This window comes from Dreissena polymorpha, chromosome 16 (genome assembly GCF_020536995.1).
Source record: "Dreissena polymorpha isolate Duluth1 chromosome 16, UMN_Dpol_1.0, whole genome shotgun sequence".
Classification (NCBI taxonomy): Eukaryota; Metazoa; Mollusca; class Bivalvia; order Myida; family Dreissenidae; genus Dreissena; species Dreissena polymorpha.
Genome location: NC_068370.1, coordinates 21,124,734 through 21,150,696, shown reverse-complemented (window position 1 = coordinate 21,150,696; position 25,963 = coordinate 21,124,734). Strand labels below are relative to the sequence as shown.

The 25,963-nt window shown below is 36.1% G+C and overlaps 2 protein-coding genes across 7 annotated transcripts in view; one reads left to right on the top strand and one right to left on the bottom strand.

The window, feature by feature from the left end:
• The first annotated feature begins 508 nt into the window (after window positions 1–508).
• Window positions 509–20,278, top strand: LOC127861941 (uncharacterized). Its single transcript, XM_052400696.1, has 18 exons — window positions 509–623; window positions 1,317–1,443; window positions 4,641–4,840; window positions 7,890–8,044; window positions 9,009–9,186; window positions 12,631–12,731; window positions 13,087–13,306; window positions 13,584–13,741; window positions 15,205–15,376; window positions 15,873–16,040; window positions 16,304–16,459; window positions 16,740–16,815; window positions 17,122–17,182; window positions 17,574–17,595; window positions 17,841–18,049; window positions 18,300–18,524; window positions 18,745–18,909; window positions 19,055–20,278. The coding sequence occupies exons 1-18, from the start codon at window positions 509–511 to the stop codon at window positions 19,772–19,774; spliced, it is 3,228 nt and encodes a 1,075-aa protein (XP_052256656.1). The 3' UTR covers window positions 19,775–20,278.
• Window positions 20,279–20,854: 576 nt separating this feature from the next.
• LOC127861948 (uncharacterized) overlaps window positions 20,855–25,963 on the bottom strand; it is a 28,464-nt gene continuing 23,355 nt past the window's right edge. For all 6 annotated transcript variants that reach the window (XM_052400718.1, XM_052400721.1, XM_052400716.1 and 3 more), the window contains 3 exons: window positions 24,215–24,365; window positions 21,357–21,436; window positions 20,855–21,211 (listed from right to left, as the gene is read on the bottom strand). In XM_052400718.1, the coding sequence (XP_052256678.1) occupies window positions 21,068–21,211; window positions 21,357–21,436; window positions 24,215–24,365 (375 nt within the window). In that variant the 3' untranslated portion in view covers window positions 20,855–21,067. The remainder of the gene's footprint in view (window positions 21,212–21,356; window positions 21,437–24,214; window positions 24,366–25,963) is intronic.

Here is a 25,963-nt window from a genome sequence, read left to right as displayed (position 1 = left end):
GGTTATATGGAAAATACCGGCGATTATACGAAAAGTACTGAGTAATTTGGTTTCGAGCTTTTTTTAAATTAAATTTTATCTTATCCGATTCTAATATACCATTTTCAAGCAAGCATGAATATAACATAAATTTACACAGACATAAACATGTCAGACGTCAATTATGTGATCTTTTTTATTTGCAATATTCAACTTATTCATAAACTTGTTGACTTAAATGTAAGCTTTTGCAAATATATAAACAGTCGTAAAATGTCGATGCGTACTGCAAATACAAAGCTATTTGTTATTTGTGAGGCAATTGTAATTTTGATGCAGGAATTAGTCATTTATAAACACGCTCAAAATAGTAAATTACGTGAATCTAACACTTTTGTATTACACCGATAAACCGCAGTCCAATTTGATATGCAAAGTCCCCGCAATATGATTGCGAAAATACGCGAATCAGGTTTCAATACCCGCCCGTATGGTATGCGCTGGGTTAACAAATCCAGTTTGGTATTCGATGTGTCACGATGTGAAACTACGCAATTATAGGAATATGGAATTAACTATCCTGCCACGGATATTTGTCGTTTGGATTGTGCTTTTTATCCTTCACCATAGATTTGCTCTCTCAAGTAAGAGAATTTTAATTAAATAATAATAATAATAATAAAAACAATGACGATGATGATAATAATAACGATGATAATAATGATGATACTACTACAACTAATTCTACTACTACTTATACTAATAATACTGATGATGATGGTGATGATGATATTGATGATGATGATGATGATGATCATCATCATCATCATCATCATCATGAAGATGATCATGATGATGATAATGATGACGATGATGATCATGATGACGATGATGATCATGATGATAACAACTAAAAGTCAAAGTTTTAATATATATCTACAATATTGATAAATTGATATTGTGTAATCGATTAGGATTTAAACTATCCGAGACGGAATTCCATGAAAAATAAAATTCTTGTTGGCCATTTGATACACTATCGACAACACCATGCAAATAAATAAATAATAATAATGATACTAAAAACAATAATGAAAATGATGAAGAAGATGGTGATGATGATATCATTATAATTATTATTATAATTATTATTATTATTATAAAAACAATAATAATAATTATTATAATATATAATATTTAAGCTGGTGATAATATATAATAATTACGCCCAAACACAGAAATATCTGGACTTCTTACAGAGAAACACATGACTTGACGCTCATATAACTTTTCCGAACTCCATGGTCGTTACTAAATCAACTTACGCATGGTTTTAGTGACACTGAACCAGCCGGAAAATCTGACGTGTATATCGTACAACTTCCAGAATCTTACATGCTCCTTCTCCCTAGATCGTAAAGGAGTCGCTGATCAAAAGGTTAACTGGACCATGGAGTATCAAACGTAAGTCTTGCACACATTGCCATGATGGCTATCTTGTACGCGCGGTGGTTGCATGATTGGTACACGGGCTTTTTATTTAAGCAATCCTGCTTATATCGCCGCTCCGGCGCATGTGAGCTTGGTTAATGGTCAACATACTTGACAGATAGGGTTTCCACACACACATTGAATATCTCTCAGGTAAATACCTGGAAACTGACATTTATTTAAACCTGTTAGAGTCTTGCCAATTACTTAGGTTAAGAGTAAAAGTGCTGTAACACACTCCAGGCAGGTGCGGGCGAACAGTTTACGTATTTTAAACGTATTCATGTAAAATCGATGTAACCAAAGGCCTCAAGAATATTAAAAAATATTTGGGACCGTTTCCTATGTCGAACCCTGTGTGAAGAAGATAATGAGAACATTTCGAAAATAGTTTGAACAAAAATCAAAGCTAGGAAATCCTCGATCGCTATGCGGACACCATATCCACCACGAAGACACGACCTACATGGTAGAGAAAACTCATGGCGGGATAGTTAATTAATAATTGCACAACTTCTAAAAAAAAAATCAAAAAATGGACATATCACAACTGTTCATAATGTTGTAATGAATAACCAATGTCTTTGGATAAACAAATACGTAAACTCATCATTTAACACTGTCGTCTCGATGAAATGAGCGCGATTGCTTATGCTCGGTTACGACTATAAGAATGTGTGCCACGATTAAAATCGAAGTCTTAATAACGATTATGTTTACGCTATTTATTTAGCAGTCTTTATCAGGAAGTTCTAGTGGTGATTTTAGTTGATCGGTTCGAGTATTTTCGGATCTTAAAAACAATTTGAGTCGCGTTCTGAGAAAACTTGGCATAATGCATGTGCGTAAAGTGTCGTCCCAGTTTAGCCTGTGCAGTCCGCACAGGCTAATCAGGGACGACACTTTCCGCTTTAATGACATTTTTCGTTTAAATGAAGTCTCTTCTTAGCAAAAATCCAATTTTGGTGGAAAGTGTCGTCCCTGATTATCCTGTGCGGACTACACAGGCTAATCTGGGACGACACTTTACGCACATGCATTAACACCAGTTTTCTCAGAACAAGGCTCATTTTTTAAATCGGCTTAATCATTGATTTTTTTTATTAATTACGAACAGTCAAAAATAATCCACGATTTACATGATCAACTATTTAAATGTCAATCTGGGTCATCAAATCTGATCGTATCGTATCGTAAAAAATCGCCTCAGATCTTATCGATTCGTATATCATCCGATCAGGTAATAGTCCTGGCTACAAACTGAATAACATCGCTAAAATCGTAACAGATATCTTCCTAACAACCATATAGCGCGTCATTTGATACTTGGTAATAGCTCCACTCCCAAAATATGCGTTCTGTACATAATATCGTTTATTCAAGAATAAAAGATCGTTTATTAAACTAACTGAGAATGAAGTACTACATACCGTATTTCACACTTAAACCCAGCGAAATTGTTGTTGATATTACATGAATGCTTTTAATATTTAGAACACGATATTTCATGTTAACCAAAAACTTCTTTTAAATAATACATATTTATTTTCAAATGTTTGCTTTTATACTCTATATTTAATTTTCGCACACTATTCACGCCGATATACATGTACAATGTACACTGTACAACCCCTCCCCCCACATACACCTAAAAGACAACGACAAAACACAAAAAATAACAAATAAATTGATAGTTTCGATAACATTTGATTTAAAAAGTTCACTTCACAGTTTCGGTTACAACTGATTTATTTCTTCATTTACAGACGTGTCTTTCGTGGAATCGATACTTATTAGCGCGTACACACGCGCGTTTCCTTATACTATAGTAGATGAAACAATTCTCATTGTTAATGTTTTACTGATCGGCTTGTCTTTTATCCTTGTTTATTCGCGGTACAAATATGATAATTATGTTGGCATCAGTGAGGTCTTGTTCAATCCTTAATTGCACGGTAATTAACCCATTTATGCCTAGATCTAGAAAAAAAGGCCTTGGCAAACGCATGATGCGGCGTCTCATCAGGGTCTGCGCTGTTTGCTTAAAGGAATTTCCGAAAGAAATATTCTAAATATAGAAATAAATGTACATCCCCAATTTGGAAATGAATTGATCCAATTTAGAAGGATTGGAGAGTCCACTAGGCTTAAATGGGTTAAATACTGTGTCGTCTTAATCGTGCAGTCTTCATTTACTTGTAAAGTCACCATGATTTAAACTTAAGTTTGTTTTTTGGCTGTATCGCAGTATAAGTATGTCATTTGGTATGTGAGAACTTTTACAAAAGATCTGTATTGCAAAAGTATAATAAATTAATAATCAAGTACATGTTAAATTTCGAACAGGATAGTATTTGGTTTATTTTAAGAAGATCTGAGATTGTATGTGTGTGTATTTTACCAATTGTTTGAAGATTTGTAAACAGGGGTCCCATTCCCGCAATTAAAAATCTGTCCATTGTTCCTTACTTAATTTACTTCAAGATGAAATATTTTCGTATGTGACAACCTCAAGAAGGTGATCATTACCTAAGGGTCGGTCAAAGCTCACGTTGATGTGTGCCCAATAGTTGGCGTAGACTTTAAAAGCAAATTGAAAGTGGTTTTGTTTCCTCCGAAACCGCAATGGCTATAGGTTATTTGACATTAAATATTGTATACATGTAGTTGTCTTCTAAACCACCAGCGGTTTAATAACGGCCTCGTATCCATCTTTATAACTTTCATGTGATAGTAAAGGGCCCCGTGAAACACATGAATTGGTTCGATGGGAAAATGTTCTAAGGGTTTAGTTTTCAAAACCTCCTTTTCTGAAACTGAAAATCTCATAGTATTATCTAGTAACGTCGATACATTATGTAAGTTATATAAATATTCCTCACCAAAGACCAATACAAAAGGCGAAACTAGCCACCTAGAAGTGACACGTGATTTAGTAGACTAAAATAGCAAAAACTACCTCTAAATGTAATCTTTTAAATCTGCACGTCCCGATCATGATCCAGATCCATAATATTCATGAGTTATTTGTATGCGTTTTATTAAAAGATGCACAGCTTATAAAATAATTTAGGTTTCAAACAACTAGTTATCTCATTTGATTTAATTAAGATTGACGTTGAATCGTTTTATCCCATGTTAAACGTCCATGCTGTTATTCTGTTTTTCAGCAAGCCATTCGAAAATTGGACGGCGCTGCCTCCTTGGAAATGCAATCTCGCGGCGTTCACGTGTGCATGGGACAGCGTCATGGAAAGATCTAACTGGACCTTTAACCGCGCCACGTCGCACTACCTTATCCGTATTAAAGTCGAGACTCAAAACACGTCGTTTTGGAGTCGGCCTTGGAATGTGAGCACTTCTGCTATAGGTAAATACCGCAAAATGACATTGTTTTATTTTAACTTCAAATCTATATGCATGTCATTTTGTATTTTATAGGTCTTTGTTTTGACGCTTGTGTTTTTTTTTAAATGTGGACACGAGATCCAAGCTGGATCACATAAAAGTAACCAATAAAAAAGCGCTGTTCTCAGTGGTTTTCAGTCACAGTTTTAGATAGTGCAACTGGCTACGTTTTCCTTGTCAAGCCGCGAAAAAGGCTCCAGGTTATCATTACAAAGAGAATTAAAAAGAAATGTACTGCAATAAATATTTTTTTTTATTCCCAACCTACATTTACAGTGATTTATGCGTCTCTTTATTCATATTAATTTATTTGTTAGTTAAGAAAATGCCAGTTCCTTATTCGATTTGAATAAGATTCCGTATTTAAACCGAATAAGGAACTATTCTATCATTATATAAAACAATGTAGAAATGTACTGCAATTAATATATTTTATACCCGACCTACATTTACAAGAATTTTCGTTGATTTATTCGTCTCGTTGGTTCATTTTGATTTATAGACAGAACATTCCAGTTCCTAATTCGATTTGAATAACGAATAAGAAACCAGTTCCTTATTCCTTATTCAAACTGAATAATTACCCTGATTATCATTACTGAAAACTAAGAAGACATGTATTGCAATTAGTATTTTTGATATACAACCTATATGTATATATATATATATATATATATATATATATATATATATATATATATATATATATATATATATATATATATATATATATATATATATATATATATATATAATGATGTTCATTTATATGCGGTTAACTTTGGATTGCTTCATTGATGTTCAAGTAAGAACATGCTAGTTCCTTATTCGGCTTGAATAAGGAATAAGGAACTGGTTCCTTTTTTCTTATTCAGCCGCGAAAAATGAACTGGATTATAAATAAAAACAAACATGTTGAAATGTACAAGATTGAACTTTTATACCACATACATGTTAAATAATGCTATATGATTTAGGTTTTGTTGATGTGAAGTTAGGATTTTAATTTGAAAATATCGGTCCGGTTAAAACAAGAAATCCTTTGCAAGCGCGAAGAAGAAACACGAATTTGTAACGTAAAACATAAAGTAAATTTAATCGAGTTATTTTGTTTTGATCTACTTAAGAATTGTATGCCTTATTTTTCTTTAAAACCCTATATCAAATATGTGAAGCTTCACTAAGGAATAAGGAACAGTTCCTTATTCCTTATTCGCAAAGGAACAAGGAAAAAGGAACCAACTTACCATCCATTTGAGAGGCCGATATTCAAATGCTTTACATCGCAAAATTGAAGTGCAAAGATTTCTGAAAATTCCACTTAAAGTGCGCTTGATCGATGGTGTTTCCTTTCCTATACATCATTCGTACATATGGTTAACCAGCAATATTATTACACACTTTAACACGTATCCTCATGCATAGGCTGCTCTAAACATTACTACCAAATATAAATTGTTTCATTTTATTAAAAAAAGGTAACAATTGACGTTTTTTTTTTAAACAAAGATAACTCGCTCAACAATAAAATATACCAGGAGGCGTTTCTTAAAATAAGGTATGGTGCTTATGTGAAATGGATTAAAATATTAAGAAGTTTTTGTATGGGGGTTTAATAACGCATAAGGTACCTGTAACATTTGACTATATTCAGCTTAATGACCAGCTTTAAATGTTCAACACGTTTACAAGATCACAACGTAGTATTAACAATTTTATCTTCTATTTATTTCCATAATTTGATACTTGATAGCGGACACATTAAGGTAAAGACGTGTGACAGAAATTGTATTCTATCAAAATGAATATATCATTAATGACAATGACTTTTTATATTTCATATTTACGAAAAGCATTTACATTGATCAATTTGTATAAGTCGATACAAATAATTGCAAGTTCTATAAAAGAACCGATACGAGCGAAATTACGCATGTTAGCTCGTTTAAAGCATGAATTGATTATGTCTGCTAACTTTGACTTAGTTAATTAGTTTCGATACTTTTTCTGCGTCTTATATGACTTGCCTTGTAGCAAAAAAATGTTTTTGTAAAGGAAGATCTGTGAGTATCGTGTACGAAAGTTTGTTCATATAAGAGATGAAATGTGAACTCTAAACACGTGGTAGAATACTAGTTTACATCAGTTATTCACTGATAATGCTACAAACATGGAAGCATATTTGTTCATATATGAGATGAACTATGAATTCTACACACAGTTAAAATATTTGTTCAGATAAGATATTTAATGTACACGTTACACATAGACTGGTGAACTCTGAACCTTACACCACAGGGAAAAGTCTCGATTTTTTTACTATGTACTATATATACTAGTATATATATAGTATATAGTAAAAATCGAGACTTTTCCCTGTGCTCTACACATAATGAAAATATTTCTTTAACCAGAGATGAACTGTGATTTCTACACAGATGAAGTAATATTTGTTTATATATAAGTGATTAACTATGAACTTGACACACACACAGGTACTTGAAAATTTGTTTTGGTCCTTATATATATAATAAGATAAAAGGTATCCAACGATGATTTCACAGGTGTATTGAATAACACAATGCAACAGCATACAAAATCAAACAATGCACACATACACAGGTACTTGATTTTTTTTGGTCCTTATATATATATAATAAGCTCATTAAGGACCAAAAAAAATCAAGTACCTGTGGACACACAGTTCGGATATTTGTTAACATTTGATATGAACTGTTAACTATACTCACAGTTGCACATCGAATATTTCTCTAAGAAATAAACGTGCTTGTTACAAACCCGATATTGCTTGAGCAATGGTTTGGCCTTCCCTTTCTACGACTGTCATACGTACGGCATTGTATGTTATACTAATAACAAGTTATAATTTCTTTAACAAAACTAAATACCGTACATATTCGTCCGAACTAACAGCATATCAACCAGATTAATAGAAAAATGTTATCGGGTTAAATTAATTTACTGTCTAATGCACGAAGATCTACTTTAAGTGAAACCTGATCGTGTGCGGTCGCTTAACGCCAAGCTTGAAAATGCGTCGCTGCTGTTGAATTGGAAAGGCCCGATGAAACTGAGCAGGACGGACATCGACCCTCTGGACTTCCGCATACACTTACAGGACAGGCATGTCTGGGACAACAGGACGGTAAGAAAGCTAGGGCGACTGTTGTAACAATCATACGTCGGTCGTTTAGAAAAGCTTATCAGCTGCCCTGAAGTAAACCAAAATGTTTATATTACTTGTGCTTTATCAGTGATGTTTTATCGTTTGTTAACCCCATACTTTGTTTTAAGCAATAATATCACAATCATATTATCATGATCCGCAAATGATGCTTTAATATGTAATGTGTATATGCAAAATAAGTTACATGTGGCATTCAACTGGCAAAGTTAAAAAAAGCTAGTCATGAAAAATAATATCGCATATATAGTTATACAGAATCAGAAAAAAACTCTAAAATATCACACAGTTGGTTAGCGGGTGGATATGGTATTTATTAGTAAAAACATCATTTTGAATGAAAATTAATCAAATTATAATAAAAAAGCAAATTTTCTGAAAAAAACAATCACTATCAAATATATATATATATATATATATATATATATATATATATATATATATATATATATATATATATATATATATATATATATATATATATATAACAAGGTATCAAACTCAAAATCATCCGAAAACAGGGTGCATCGCTCTGAACAGCCATAACTTCATCAATTGTGCAGCGATTTCCATGAACTTGATCTTATTCAACGCAGAAATGAATTTCCTTTCTGTAAATGTACATATATTGTAATAGTTCCACAAATGCTGGGTCAAATTTTAAGAAATAACACGATACACAACTCGCTGCCCAATTAATTAAGTTCTGGCTGTTCAAAGCGATGCATCCGTTTTCGGGTCGTTTTGAGTTGAATACCTTGTTATATATACGTTTGAATGTGATTTTTTTCAGAGATGACTTTTCGTTATATTTTTTTTTTTCAAAATGATGTTTTAACTAATTAATATCATAGCCACACGCTAACCACCTGTGAAATACCATACTAGTTTTTTTATATTCTTTTGAATGATTTTGTTTCTTCAGATCTATGTCCACGCAGTGAATTATTCATCCAATCCTAAAAACGACTTTCATAACAACGTTAGCATGTTGCTAGGAAACGCCAACTACACAGTGACTGTGCAGGTGAAACCTTCACAGGCTCCCTCAGATCTTTACTGGAGTGACCCAGAAACAGCGACATTCAGCACCAATGCCACAGGTAAATAGGGTGGTGACAATAAGCACTCCTGCCAGAGGTAAAAGGGGTAGTGACAGTCAGCACCCCTGCCATAGGTAAATATGGTACCGTGACAGTCAGCTGTCCTGCCACAGGTAAATAGGGTGGTGACAGTCAGCTACCCTGCCACATGTAAATATGGTACAGTGACAGTCAGTACTCCTGTCAGAGGTAAATATGGTACAGTGACAGTCAGCAATCCTGCAAGAGGTAAATAGGGTGGTGACCGTCAGCACTACTGTAGGGGTAAATAGGGTACAGTGACAGTCAGCACCCCTGCCATAGGTAAATATGGTAACAAGACAGTCAGCTGTCCTGCTTGAGGTAAATAGGGTGGTGACAGTCAGCACTCCTGCCACAGGTAAATAGGGGGGTGACAGTCAGCACTCCTGCCACAGGTTAATATGGTACAGTGACAGTCAGTACTCCTGTCAGAGGTGAATAGGGTACAATGACAGTCAGCACTCCTGTCAGAGGTACATAGGGTGGTGACAGTCAGCACTCCTATCACAGGGAAATAGGGTACAGTGACAGTCAGCACTTCTGCCAGAGGTAAATATGGTACAGTGACAGTCAGTACTCCTGTCAGAGGTAAATATGGTACAGTGACAGTAAGCAATCCTGCCAGAGGTACATAGGGTGGTGACAGTCAGCACTCCTACCACAGGTAAATAGGGTACAGTGACAGTCAGTACTCCTGTCAGAGGTAAATATGGTACAGTGACAGTCAGCAATCCTGCCAGAGGTACATAGGGTGGTAAAAGTCAGCACTTCTGCCAGAGGTAAATAGGGTACAGTGACAGTCAGTACTCCTGTCAGAGGTAAATATGGTACAGTGATAGTCAGCAATCCTGCCAGAGGTACATAGGGTGGTGACAGTCAGCACTCCTGCCACAGGTAAATAGGGTACAGTGAAAGTCAGTACTCCTGTCAGAGGTAAATATGGTAAAGTAACAGACAGCAATCCTGCCAGAGGTAAATAGGGTACAGTGACAGTCAGCACTCCTACCACAGGTAAATAGGGTACAGTGACAGTCAGCACTTCTGCCAGAGGTAAATAGAGTACAGTGACAGTCAGTACTCCTGTCAGAAATAAATAGGGTACAGTGATAGTCAGCACTCCTTCCAGAGGTAAATAGGGTGGTGACAGTCAGCACTCCTGCCAGGGGTAAAAAAAGTACAGTGACAGTCAGCACACCTGACAGAGATAAATAGGGTACAGTGACAGTCAGCACTTCTGCTAGGGGTAAATAGGGTGAGGTGACAATCAGCATTCCTTCCAGAGGTGAATAGCTTACAGTGACAGTCAGCACTCCTGCTAGGGGTAAATAGGGTATAGTGACATTCAGAACTCCTGCTAGGTGTAAATAGGGTACAGTGACAGTCAGCACTCCTGCTAGGGGTAAATAGGGTATAGTAACAGTCAGCACTCCTGCTAGGGGTAAACAGGGTACAGTGACAGTCAGAAATCCTGCTAGGGGTAAATAGGGTACAGTGACAGTCAGCATTCCTGCCAGAGGTAAATAGGGTACAGTGACAGTCAGCACACCTGACAGAGGTTAATATGGTACAGTGACAGTCAGCACCCATGCTAGGGGTAAATAGGGTACAGTGACAGTCAGAACTCCTGTCACATGTAAATAGGGTACAGTGACAGCACTCCTGCCAGAGGTAATTAGGGTACAGTGACAGTCAGCACCCCTGCCATAGGTAAATAGGGTGGTTACAGTCAGCACACTCCTGCCACAGGTAAATATGGTACAATGACAACACTCCTGCCAGAGGTAAATAGGGTGGTGACATTCAGCACTCCTGCTACAGGTAAATTGGGTACAGTGACAGCACTCCTGCCAGATGTAAATAAGGTACATAGACAGTCAGCACTCCTGTCACAGGTAAATAGGGCGGTGACAGTCAGCACTCCTGCCACAGGTAAATAGGGTACAGTGACAGCACTCCTGTCAGATGTAAATAGGGTACATTGACAGTCAGCACTCCTGTCACAGGTAAATAGGGTGGTGACAGTCAGCACTCCTGCCACAGGTAAATAGGGTACAGTGACATTCAGTAATTCTGTCAGAGGTAAATATGGTACAGTGACAGACAGCAATCCTGCCAGAGGTACGTAGGGTGGTGACGGTCAGCACTTCTGCCACAGGTAAATAGGGTGGTGACAGTCAGCACTTCTGCCAGAGGTAAATAGGGTGGTGACAGTTAGCACTCCTGCCAGAGGTAAAAAAAGTACAGTGACAGTCAGCACACCTGACAGAGGTAAATAGGGTACAGTGACAGTCAGCATTTCTTCCAGAGGTAAATAGCGTACAGTGACAGTCAGCACTCCTGCTAGGGGTAAATAGGGTACAGTGACAGTCAGTACTCCTGCTAGTGGTAAATAGGGTTCAGTGGCAGTCAGCACTCCTGCTAGGGGTAAATAGGGTACAGTGGCAGTCAGCACTCCTGCTAGGGGTAAATAGGGTACAGTGACAGTCAGAACTTCTGCTAGGGGTAAATAGGGTACAGTGAAAGTCAGCACCCCTGCTAGGGGTAAATAGGGTACAGTGACAGGCAGTACTCTTGCTAGGGGTAAATAGGGTACATTGACAATCAGCACACCTGACAGAGGTAAATAGGGTACAGTGACAGTCAGCACCCTTGCTAGGGGTAAATAGGTGACAGTCAGAACTCCTGCCACAGGTAAATAGGGTACAGTAACAGTCAGCACACCTTACAGAGGTAATTAGGGTACAGTGACAGTCAGCACCCCTGCCACAGGTAAATAGGGTGGTGACAGTCAGCACTCCTGCCACAGGTAAATAGGGTACAGTGACAGTTTTGCTAACAGTCAGCACTCCTGCCAGAGGTAAATAGGGTGGTGACAGTCAGCACTCCTGCCAGAGGTAAATAGGGTGGTGACAGGCAGCACTCCTGCCACAGGAAAAAAGGGTACAGTGACAGTTGTGCTAACAGTCAGCACTCCTGCCAGAGGTAAGTAGGGTGGTGACAGTCAGCACTCCTGCCAGAGGTAAATAGGGTGGTGACAGTCAGCACTCCTGCCACAGGTAAATAGGGTACAGTGACAGTTGTGCTAACAGTCAATACTCCTGCCAGAGGTAAATAGGGTGGTTACCGTCAGCACTTCTGCCACAGGTAAATAGGGTGGTGACACGTATGAAACAAGACATAATGATTGGCATCAACATGAATATACAAATTTTCATTATAAACTTAAAGTGTTCAGATCCCTATTTTTGTTTAGTGAAACAGCATATCAACAAGTGATTCTATAGCAATAAATGGAAGCAGTTTATATATTTTTTCTTTCCAGAAGTAGAATTAATATCTTAAAGGTCTGCAACAATACTTAATGTTGACATTGAATGCACCTTACTTTTATAAGTACACTAATACCGCGTTGGCCTGTTGTAGCTCCGACAGAGGCTCCAACTATGGCAGATGGGGGCTTTGTTGTGAACGAGGTCGGGCAAAGCTGTGCGAAGGACTTTGTTAATGTGACATTCTACTGGAAGGTAAATGTGGAAAAGAACATTGAAATGGAGCAATAAAACTAGCACTTTACGAATATAGGTTAAAACAATTAAACAGTAATTAATGTAGTTATTTTTAAGTAGGTTGTAATTGATATCGCTCAGCTATCCGTGTTTATCCATGTGTTATTTATGCCTAACGATCTGTCGCCGTGAACAAAGTCTAGCATGCTGCAAATAAGAGAGTCCTCTGATGACGCAGATGCTGATAAAATAGCGAGAAAATTATGCATTAAAGTTTCGTAAGTAAGTCATCAGCACGTGTTTTACATTTACACGTATACCTTAATTCAAAGTGCTTTCTATCTTAGATTTTCACACTGACGTGCTTTTTTAGAATCCCCACGTCAAATACTTGCGGGGAAAGAACGATAGCTACAAGATAAGTTTTTACATAAAAAGCTCGAAAACTATAACAACAAGCACGTCGATGACACCGTTCTTAACAACGTGTTTGAACAGATTAGGCGATTACTTTGTGAATGTGCGGATGGTCAACGATGTTGGTGGTGAATCTCCTATATCTTCTAACGTGACGTGGGGGCCTTGGAAGAGAGGTACAACCCCATTATGTTTCAAAGTGTCTTATGAAAACGTGACTACACGACGGATTAAGGGGAATACACAATTGATTATTGTTTTTATTAATTTACGAAATGAGTGAATTTTAAGGATTGCATCTTCACATAAACAATGCGTCTATTTCTATGCAAAGTTGGGTTTGCAAGACGTTTACGATGTGTTCTGACTGGTAAACAAATCACATTTGTGAAACGTATTAAGGAAGTGATATATTTTTTTATCTATAACATAAATCGACATCTGTATTTTTAGTATCCAGAGCTCGAGTAGATGTTGTGATTGTTCAGGAAGCGATTGAGGGCGTAATATTGGAATGGTCACCACCAAGTGACCTTTGTAATGCCATCTCCAACGTCACATATTACTGGTGCAAATCCCACAGAGAAAGTGATGATATTCCTAATTGTGAGGTTTGTATGCTATATTATTTTTGATAAGTATAAAATACCTCTTCATTATACCCCCACTAAACGAAGTTTAGGGGGGTATATAGGAGTGAGCTTGTCTGTCGGTCGGTCTGTCGGTCCGTGTCCGCTCTCTAATTCAAGTAGTTTTCATCCGATCTTCACCAAACTTGGTCAGACGTTGTATCTAGATGATGTCTAGGCCAAGTGCGAACATGGGCCTTGCAGAGTGAAAAACTAGGTCACGGGGTCACTTAATGCGTTTTAAACATTCAGCATGTTGTCCGCTCTCTAATTCAAGTAGTTTTCATCCAATCTTCACCAAACTTGGTCAGAAGTTGTATCTAGATGATGTCTAGGCCAAGTTCGAACATGGATCATGGCAGGTCAAAAACTAGGTCATGGGGTCACTTATTGCGTTTTAAACATTGAGCATGGTGTCTGCTCTCTAATTTAAGTAGTTTTCATCCGATCTTCACCAAACTTGGTCAGAATTTGTATCTAAATGATGTCTAGGTCAAGTTCGAATATGGGTCATGCCGGGTCAAAAACTAGGTCACTCGGTCACTAAGTACGTTTTACACTTTCAGCATGGTGTCTGCTCTCTAACTCTAAGTAGTTTTCATCTGGTCTTCACCACACTTGGTTAGAAGTTGTATCTTGATGAAGTGTAGGTCAAGTTCGAACATGGGCAATGCAGGGTCAAAAACCAGGTCACGGGGTCACTTAATGCGTTTTAAACATTGAGCATGGTGTCCGCTGTTTTTTGTGTGAAGACAACGTGCAAAATAGTCTGTGTCAATGCGGCATGTGGGGGTATTCGTCAAGTCTGTGACAAAGCTCTAGTTTGAAAGTAAAGATACGTTTAGAAAGAGTTGCAACGTTTATACATGCACCCTTGTATATATATATATTTTAATTCCAATAATATTCAATAATTGTTTCATATTAGTTTTCCGCATACGTTTTATCACAGGCTTGGCGAATTTGTCTTTATTACAAATAGACTGCACACACTAATTTTGAAATTTGTTTTGTGCTGTTTCAAATAGAGTGTATGTTTATTATTTTATTAATAAATATTAATCATGACGTTCGTTGAAATTGATTTTTTTATGTGCGACTTTTAACGTGCTTGCAAATGTCCATGTTTATACACAATTTCCGTTAGAACCTAATCATAGTTTCTTATTATATATTCGAAAAACGTTTGATGACGGGCTTGTCGATTTTATCTCATACAAATTGACTTTTTAAATACTTGTGTTATTTAAAACATTCAAATCAAATAAAATGTGTGTATTAAAGCAACCTTTCCATTTTCGATCAACCAATAAAAAACCGTTACAATTTAACAGCAGCAAGTTAATATTTCCTCTTTTTGAATAGCTGAAATAGAAAAAAAAACTGCAGTCAACGTATTGTAAATATAGTTTAACTTAGGTTTGTTGTATCACAACTTGTTTCAGACTTTATATTGGGAGAGGAATGACACAATAGACGGACTTTGTAACTACTCGGTCCATCACCTTTACAATACTGGTGACCCATCAGGCATGCGCTATGCTGTCTCCATAGCAACCAGTAATGGTACTGGGGGCATGGTGTGGGACAAATATCGCTATGGAAACTACAATGCTTGTAAGTTATTCTGTACTTGTGCACAAATAAACGGTTTGGTGTGCGTTATGACGAATAGTAATTACTTCATTGGCTACATCGCAAAGTTGAATAATTAAAAAATGAGGCTGGCTTTAAATAAGCCATGAGCTCACGTCAAGATAATAACTCGTTTGCAAGTAAAATTGTTCACATTGTATTTCATGAATAATTTACGAGATGATATAATAAGACAAAACATGCAACAATCAATAGGCTAAAAATAAACTTTTCAATGCAGAATGAAATTGATATTTTGTATGAACTCCTTTATTTAGTGTTATTTAAATAAGAACAGTAGTGATTATGTTCAAATACAACTGTCATTATATTCGTGAACAAAAGCATGCTATCAGTTTTCTGTTCAATTGCATTAATTGGCAGTGCAAATACCTTGTTGAAAAAAATTGACGGTTATTTACCAATACAAACTGTGTAGCATATGAATGCCATCGAAATAATATTCAATGACTTGCAGTACCGGCACAGCTAAATTACCAAGTTTCAATATCTACGGATGCCAAGACATCGATGACGGTCAAGATATTGAATCACGAGTTCCCACAGGTTAATCAAGGGGGTAAACCTAGCGCATTTCAAGTGATTTACAGCGAAGTTACCACCCTTGGTTCGGCTTGTCCTTTAGGTCAGTATCGATGTTAGAATCAGTCTTCGTACCGTGTTCAGTGAGCAAGTCATATTGATATCATCATAGAACAAAGCTCCTAAAATTCTAACTGTAAGAACAAAAAAAAGCTTTGGCGCCAGTATATATGTTTAATATGTCGCATTTAACAACAAACATACCCTCAGCATATACTTGTTGAACTCAGACAGACTTTTTGAAAAACTAAAGCATATGAATTGTTAAAACTGTGTTGAAATCCATGTATGGTTTATTATTTACAGAAAAAACACCAGCTAATTATACAGCAAATTACTTGAAGTCAGAAATAACCATAGCTCAATTAAAGTCAGGAGCAACGTATGTTGTGTGCGTACGAGGAGTTAACCACGTAGGGTCAGGATTGTACGGGCAACCGTTTGTTCTGCAGCTTCCCGAAGGTAGCTTAAGCGCATAATAATTTCAAAATCAAATCGTATTAAGTCATTGTATATATTGTTTTTGTTTTCGCTTGATTAAGACTATTTTACCAAAGTATAGTAAATAAGTATATCTGTTCAATATAGTAAATATAAATATTTGTTTACTAATATTGCTATATATCTATTCATAACGATAAGAACATATTCAACTTTAGGAACACCCAGTCCCTAACATTATGTGAAGGGCTTATATCAACAACATAAATGTCATTATTGTATTATTGTATTATGTTTTCAGAGTCCATATCGTCACTGTTGGTTGGCATTGTTGGAGCATTTATTGTGGGAATGTTCGTACTTTTAATGGGCTGTCTGTAAGTTGACGAGAACAGATAGTTTAATTGAAAACTTACATAAATGTGCCGGATAAATGTTTGTTCAAAGATCATAAAACCATCGTTGTTCATGTATACAGAACTTTGTTCGATATGCGGCAACATAACAAAATCATCCAGAAATAAAAATGCAGTGTAATAATGACACAGTATTTTACTTGTATGGCGTATTATGTCAAAAATCATGTAAATTTCAATGTTTTCCTTCTTACTTCTTTCTTATATGTTGTGCTATGCTGTTCAATGTACTATTGTATAAAACTTAGTAAAGCTATTATATTTCAGGATACGGAAAGCCTTGCGAGAGATAAAGAACTATGTGAAAAGAAAAACGGACATCACAACAGTAAGTATTATGCATTTTTTTAGACAAACTTATTAAATAACGATCAATTTAGTACGATGGCGTGAATAGCCATGTATGAAGATATAGCATGGCCGACATGTGATTTATATTGATGACATCAAACTTCCAATTTAAGACCCAGTGTAACTTTATCTTTGAGAAAGGGGCGTGTGCATATTAAAAGAGAGCGTATCACTTTAAGAAAGATCGCATTTGACCCTTGCTTATGCACGTATTGTATATTACAAAAACAGAAAATATCCATAAACATGTAAGTGAAACTTAAGAAATATCAGTGATTGTGTGAAATCCAATATATATGTAAGCATTATCCCATAATACAACAAAATCCAGACCACATTAATGACTTTTTTCTATTTCGATATTTTAGAGTCACTTGGGATGGCAAACAGGTGAGAGGTTTATGCAATCAAATTTAATAAAAAAAACATGTGTAATGTTGTATAGTTTCTTATTCAGTATCGATAATTTCGACTAATTGTAATTCAAAAATAAAATACAATATATTGTATTTTTTGTATGACTCATTGTAATTTCCAAACATGCTTTGAAATATTATATTTACTAAGTTATTCCAATATTCAATACAATTGATTCTTTAAAAGATACATGTTTTCATCATATTAATCTTTTCCAGTTTGTGAACAACCAGAAAACATGTCAACATTATATTCAGGTAAAGATGGTTTGCAATACACCAAATCTCGTCATCCAATAATGAGTAATGACGAATACAGACGTCTTATATGTGATAACGAGACAGGGACTCATTCAAAGATCCAAAGGGGCATATCTACAGACTCCACACCTTCATCGGATAACGGCACTGTTTCGACAGAAATTGAGGTTATTGTTAATTTTTATTTGTAGTGGTGTTAAGATTGTTGTTGATTTGTGTATTATTCTTATTTGGAGATTGAAAAATCTTTCTCTTTCAATCTTATATATTGAAATAATTTGAAAATCAGCGCGATTAAAATCTTCTTAAACGTAGGTCTAGGCGGTTTTGCATAAGCCCATAAGTGTTTAATCGCCATTAAGTATAATAAGATTGTTTTATGCATTCCACTGTATGATTGTTTTATATATATTCCAGACTGATTCGAACACAACACTAGTGGACGACTGCTCAGACGAAAGTTTGCTTTGTCAGTCGTGCGAAACTTCTGTTCAACTAGTGGGAGACAACACTCATTCACTGAATTCCAAACGTTGTCAACCTGCCTACAATGGCGATTACAGCACGGTAGCGTGTAATGACATGCCTAACCATGCTATCACAACAAACACTCACGATAACTGTGCAAGACCTTCGTTTGAGGTAAATTTTAATCGGATAGCATATATCCTTTAACATAAAAATAATAACATCGTATGACGGCCCAATATTTGTAATAGCATAACAAAACATAATCATGTCTCTCACACATGTGAGAATATATTTGTTTCATCATGTTCTTTAATTTATTTTGTTGCAATATATTTGATTCTAAAAAAATCTATGATGACTACATGAAGTTAAAATGAGTCTTTTATTTTAGGCGAACATCGATTCGATTTGGAGAGACGACGAAAATGGAAATGTTGAAGACAGACTTGAACATCCAATCCACTTACCTTGTATTCCCCGTCCGAGGAACTTTGATTCGTGTTCATCAGCTGAAGAAGATGGGTTGGAACAACAAGATGAAAAGTCTTCATTAATGGTAAACGCGCTTATATTTAACAGTTAAAACGAAATAGTCTTCACCTATGTTGCGCGCACAATTGACTTTATAATTCTAACATGTGCATAGTCGTACATAAAACACATGAATATGTAATAAATCAAAACAATATATGTCATTACAGATCAAGCTGAAAGCATCAAATAACTTAAATCATTCATTGACTGGTACGAATGTGGAAACGGCTCAAGACGGAGCGTGTTTTTGTTTGAATGAAGACAGTACGGTTTGCTGTTACACGAGTAAAGGTACTCCTGAAAGAGATCCAGAGATTGCTGGAAGTGCAATATGGAACGAGCAATGCCCTTTGAAATATGAACAACACGTTTGTTTGAAATCAACACCATCATACACGTTTGCAGTTGCTATTGATCAGGGGTCATCTCGCAATGAAAAGTGTGTCGCTGTTCTGTCAAAACCTTCTTCAACAATCAGAGACAATAGTTTTGCAACGGCTTACCATCGTGCAGTCATGGATGAAGATAAACATACTGGCGCAGTATACACAGAATATGTCAAACATCCAGAACAGATGTCGAATATTACCCTTCCAAACACCGAACACAGTGGAAATGTATCGAATCAATCAGAACCCCAAGGGGATGTAAATAGTTACCAAAGATATGTCTGCTCGGATAAGGACAATCTAGATGGCGGTTGTTACAAGATCGAAACAAGCGGAGCACTTGATAATGACATCTATATTAGTGACTGTAAGACGGGTATGCTTTTAAAACAAACTTTGAATAATGTTTTAAAAGACCCATGTTCGTGTGCTGCTACAGCAAACAGGTCTACATATACGACTAGCACAAGTGCACAGATAGAGAGTTTAAGCATTTAAATAAAACGAAAATACTATGTCGATTGCCGAGAAGACTCAGATGAGAATTTTATTTAGAAATAACGATGAGGCTAACAGTCGATTTACTGACTTGAATCGAAGCATATTATCTTATGCAACAACTGGCGAAGATAAACATGGAACCCAGAATGTTTGTCAATACGTTAATGCATGTTGACCATGTTTGCGCATTTTAAGGATTCAATCATAAAGATTTTCAATCCGTTATTGGAACATTATTTAGCTTTGAAATGCAACAGTTTGTATCGGTATACCGTCGCCTGCGACATGTCACCCACGAACAAAATAATTTCAGGCTGAGTGGTTAATAGTTTAAAGAAGCAAACAAGAAACAGTGCCTCATGGTCAAATGGAAACGTTCATTGTTTCATATAACTCGTTAATTTAAATATGTTTTATACATACTCGTATAATTGTAATCGCGTTTTATAACTCACATAATATGCTTGGACATTTAATGTATAAAGAAATAATTCAAATATTCACTACATTTTTCTTAATTCTTGGAGTTCAATTCACGATAGCTTCCAATGTAGTAACCTACTTGTATGCGATGTGTGTTATGTGTTGTTCCGTGTACTGTTCTATATGTGACGGACTTACAGGCTCCAAGTAAAGTGGCTTGGTTTGGAAATAGAAAACAAAACACTTCAGTTGTCTGCATCGTTGAATATTGAATTTATCATCTAGTGTGCAAAAGAATAATGTGCTTTTATTGTAACCACTTTATTTTGTATGTAAACCACCACATTCGTGTTAATAATAATGTCCAACATATGATTTAATAAAAAGGTGTTTGACCTACACCTCATAAATAATGACGAAATACTTAACTTTTGAACACTCTTATTTTCAAAATAGTTAATTAAAATTTAGTGTTAACTTATCGTTCTATATGTTTAACTTGCGCAATGAAGGTGTACTGAGCACACTTTTATTGTCTGAATTAATGTAAATTAATGATGAGCAGAAAACGACATATATGTAGTAAAACGCGGTTACTTGAATAACCATAAGTATATATAAAATCAAGTTGATAATATCATTATGCAGATTGAATCAGAATCGCTTAATTTTATCCTTTACTATAAAAAATTCGAGGCAAACAAATAATTTTATGTTATTCACTTTTTCTGCCTCGAAGCATATGCATGTGGTTCGATTGCTATAGCATACTTCACTCGTCATTTTCACTTGCATGCTATTACCGACTTGTTCACACATCGTTGCGATCATCTTTAGCACTTGAACGGTGTTTTCAAAAAGTTCTTTCTACTCGGTATTTGTAACAGTGTTGGTCTCCCGCTTAAGTAGTTTTATTTCAGCATCAATGTTGCTCCTAGCAGCAGCTTCGTACAAGGAACGGAAGTAAAGTGTGTTGTAAACGTTTTTTCGCTCCAAGAAACGCTCCAAGAACTAGAATAAACGAAGCCAGTACACACAATGCATTGTCATGACCTTCGTAAAAAACCTTCTTGAAGAAAAAATAGCTAATATAGACTCCTCTGTATTGATCCACTTAAACTGGGCATTTAATCCAATAAAAACACTATATCCAAACCTCTATCCGCCTGCGATGAAACACACCGTCTGGCACGTGGCAATATTCTTTTCTTATATCTGCGGCGTACTCCATATATCCTGCGAAATATTTGTAGCACGAGAGATGATTGTACAATAGCTGTTTGAAAAACATGCATGACTCTAGGTTAAAAACATATGAAAAATATACTATATACACGTAAACTCTTGGACACAAAGAGTGGAATCTGCTTCAAAAGAAACTATAGATATATCAAATGCCGTACATTTTCAGATCCATTTGATAGATCATTAAATTTGTCAAGGATCAATCATTTTCAGAACTATATTTTCCCATCGGATAAACGGAACAGAAATGTCAATTTACGATATATCGAATAAAGAAACAAACACTTGATATATCTTTTTTTAAGTGTAAGACGTTCATGGTTATTGGTGTTGGTGAAGGATAGAGAGTTATAACAATGAGATTTAAGATAGCGAATGACTTTTTCTGCGCAGTTCTTAGATGCATCACACGGTGCATAATTACGGTGTGTTGTGCTATATTTCTTAGCGTATTTCGCATTATAAGATATTATTGATCATATATCAAAACATACAAAACAGGAATACAAAAGACAAATGGAAATGAAATGTAACAAGGGCTGTTTGTAAAACATGCATGCCCCCCATATGGGCTGTCAGTATTAGTGGCAGCCATTGTGTGAATACGTTTTTTGTCACCGTAACCTTGACCTTTGACCTAGTGACCTGAAAATCAATAGGGGTCATCTGCCAGTCATGATCAATGTACCTATGAAGTTTCATGATCCTAGGCCTAATTATTCTTGAGTTATCATCAGGAAACCATTTTACTGTTTCGAGTCACTGTGACATTGACCTTTGACCTAGCGACCTGAAAATGAATAGGGGTCATCTGCCAGTCATGATCAATGTTCCTATGAAGTTTCATGATCATAGGCGTAAGCATTCTTGAGTTATCATCCGGAAACCATTTTACTGTTTCGAGTCACTGTGACCCTGACCTTTGACCTAGTGACCTGAAAATCAATAGGGGTCATCTGCCAGTCATGAGCAATGTTCCTATGAAGTTTCATGATCCAAGGCGTAAGCATTCTTGAGTTATTATCCGGAAACCATTTTACTATTTCGAGTCACTGTGACCTTGACCTTTGACCTAGTGACCTGAAAATGAATAGGGGTCATCTGCCAGTCATGATCAATGTACCTAAGAAGTTTCATGACCCTAGGCCTAAGCATTCTTGAGTTATCATCCGGAAACCATTTTACTATTTCGAGTCACTGTGCCCTTGACCTTTGACCTAATGACCTGAAAATCAATAGGGGTCATCTGCCAGTCATGATCAATGTACCTATGAAGTTTCATGATCCTAGACCTAAGCGTTCTTGAGTTATAATCCGGAAACCATCTGGTCGACGGACCGACGGACCGACCGACCGACGGACCGACCGACATGTGCAAAACAATATACCCCCTCTTCTTCGAAGGGGGGCATAAAAATAGGTAAACCGGCCACACGCTAATCATTCAAACATATTTGACACAATTATACGCGCGTTCTGTGAACAGACCTGTTTTAGTGGTTTGACGGACATTGTTATTTGATTCGAATATTTATGGTATCGGTAATCATCGCGCTCATGCAAAATAAATTGGCCAATATGGTGTAATAATTCGTATTAAATTTATCAAACATAGTTCCTATCAAGGAATTGTTTATAACACATTATTAATCTATTATTGACATATCATAATGATTTAGCCGATTAACTTCAATTATGATGTATCTAAAATAAAATTCCAGTTCACGTTAACACGAGCTGACCTTGATACCTTGCCGAATGGAATGCAAGGCATTAAATTGAGGTTCCTATTCCACTGATAGAACGATGGCTTGTTTAAAACGTAATACTTGTTTACATGTTTAACAGTAAATTTCGAAAACAATACTAAACTATTTCGGTTCAAACGAATAGCACGATAGGGAACAGCAATACTATCTAAAATATGCTAGTTCACAGAATGCAATATAGTAGTAATTACTTATTATGAGAACGCTCAGGCGATAACAATATAAATATATATCAATATAAAGGGGCAAACTGTATTGATTACGAGAGTCGAGTGTGAAACTGTTGTATCCATCAAGCCTTTTCAATGCAAAACGCACTTGTGTATTTTTGTTCATACATCACAAAATAGAAAGTCAATTCAGTTACCTATTAATGTAAATGTTTGTAGATTTGACGCTTTCTATGTCTAAAAGTTTCAGGCCTACTGGCATTTTTTCCATATTTTATTGGAAGCTTACAAATGTAAGCCAAGGTATAACGCTGGGTTAAACAGCTAACAGGCTAATTGAAAGTGTGCTAAAAATGCGCAGAAAGCCGTGTTTATGAACGTTTTCAATGGCGATCGGTAGACTATTAGCTTAATAGAGCGATATGACTAAACACTTTAGATTATTTGTCTGCTTTTGAACCGTTGCACTCAAAAGAGTCAGAGTACAGAAACAGCTTAAATGCAAATCGAAGATAATTCATAGCTAAAACCTCAATAATCATACAGAGAAATATTTTTTTTTCGAACTATAACTCAAGCATTTTCCAAAATATGTGTGAACGGCGGATGCAAGCGGAATGAAATAAAATTACTGAAAACGGAAATTTATCTAGTGATCAGAAAGAAGACCGAAGCGAGGAAGCAAACCAATGTACCATGCTTCCTTCATTAAGTTAATACCAGCATCGTTAAATCACGATAAAATAAGACATCGAAAGCAATATCTGCATACTACGTGTTATCTCAAATACAAATGACATTGATTTAATGTGTAGGGCATATCGCCGTACTTGTCCGGTCCGCTCCTAAGATCCCCAAATCCATGTCTAAGAAGAAATGCAGGTCATCGTCTCCATACATGTCGGGAGTTGTGGTTACAGCGGTCAAATGACCTTTCGTTTGCAGAATCCAATCAACGACCATTTTAACGTTGGCATCAAACTGCAAAACGTTAACAAGATTTTGTTTGTAATATATATGATAACGGTGTAAGAAAAAAGCACACACGTTTGTATTTGTATACCAATTTTGATTAATTTGCTTATAAAATTAGTGTACGTAGTTGGTTGGCCCAGTGCGACTAACGTTTCTCAAGTGGTAACAAGTTTTCGTACGATTTGATCTGGTGACTTTGTTTTAGACCAAAATTTCAAATTCTGGTGACTTTGTTTTAGACCAAAATTTCAAGTTGTCATTGATATTGTCAATGATAATATTCTGGCCAATTTTCACCAAGATTGAGCGGTAAATGTGGCTTATACAGTGGCAACAAGTGTGTTTTTATTTTCTAAAAAGAGATGGTGACAGTTTTTGACCAAGTTTCGAACAAAGCCTAGATATTTTCAAGACGTTCGAATTAAACAAACATGAGGGCCACTTCTGACCCGAAGAAACTTAACTGTTCTAAGCAGCTTTTGCGTTGTTTTGAATCCATTTTAGAACTCGGTCGAGCTATAATTAAAACTAATTTTCTGAGCGTGTTTCATGATGATTTGACCATAAATGTGACTCCAATATTGCTTAAATGGTAAAACTATACCCATACAAAGACAACTGACCCGATCCCTCTTTGACATGTGTTCAACAGATCAGACCAAACGTGACTATTATAGCGTTAACAAGGTTTTACTAAGGCCATATACTGAAATTTGACCTTATCCATGGAGCCCCTTTTAAACGTACCGGGACCATTTTCAAACTCAGCACATATATCATAAGAACAAATGTTATAAACAGGTGTCATGAAGATTTGGCCAAAAATGTGACTTATTAACAAAGTTTCACTAGAGACCTATAAGAAATACTGCATCGCCCCCTATAGGAGATTATTTTCAACAAACAGGACCTAATTTTGAACTTCGTCGCAATATCATTTAGAGAATACAAATTTGACTTCTAGAGTAATATTAAGGTTTCACCATAGCCATATAACGAAAACTTCCCCAAACTCTGGTGGCCGTAATTTAACGAACCATGACCATTTTGAATGTGGCCGATAAATCAGTAGAAAATAATTATGATCTCAGAAAGTTTCATGAAAATGTAAATTCTAGACTGTTAATTAGCGCTTTATCTAATTTGCATTGACCCAGCTTGTTATCACACGTGACCAAGTTTTGAACTCGTCCAAGATATCGTTGAGATTTGTTGGGATAAATGCTCTGACCATCTTTCATACAGTTTGGGCTTATTAATGTGACCTCTAAAGGATTTTCCATATGAATGCCGACGGCGAACGACGGCAAAATGTGATCACACAAGTTTTCCATTAGCACTTTGAGCGAACAATGAGGCCTCTTGAAGGGTAACGCACTTAAAGCTGACACACATCATTATACGTCAGACAATAAGCAATAACAGCTGCTCACGTTCAGCGCTTCGTGCCAAGGTGAGTGTATAAAAATGAGATATAGTTTCTTTAAAAAAAAACATACGATAAAACGTGTCTCGAAGAACGACCACTTTTCTTGTGCAAAACTAGACAGAAAAGATCCAAAACATTTTCCGGTTCACAACCGTGTAGTTTTTATGAATCTACA

What these genes read in the sequence shown, in the direction of transcription:
- LOC127861941 (XM_052400696.1), top strand. Translation starts at nt 509, where the DNA reads ATGTGTCACGATGTGAAACTACGCAATTATAGGAATATGGAATTAACT. An exon ending in GTACTTTTAATGGGCTGTCT is followed by an intron (nt 16,816 to 17,121) that starts GTAAGTTGACGA and finishes ATTATATTTCAG; the next exon opens with GATACGGAAAGCCTTGCGAG. An exon ending in TCACTTGGGATGGCAAACAG is followed by an intron (nt 17,596 to 17,840) that starts GTGAGAGGTTTA and finishes AATCTTTTCCAG; the next exon opens with TTTGTGAACAACCAGAAAAC.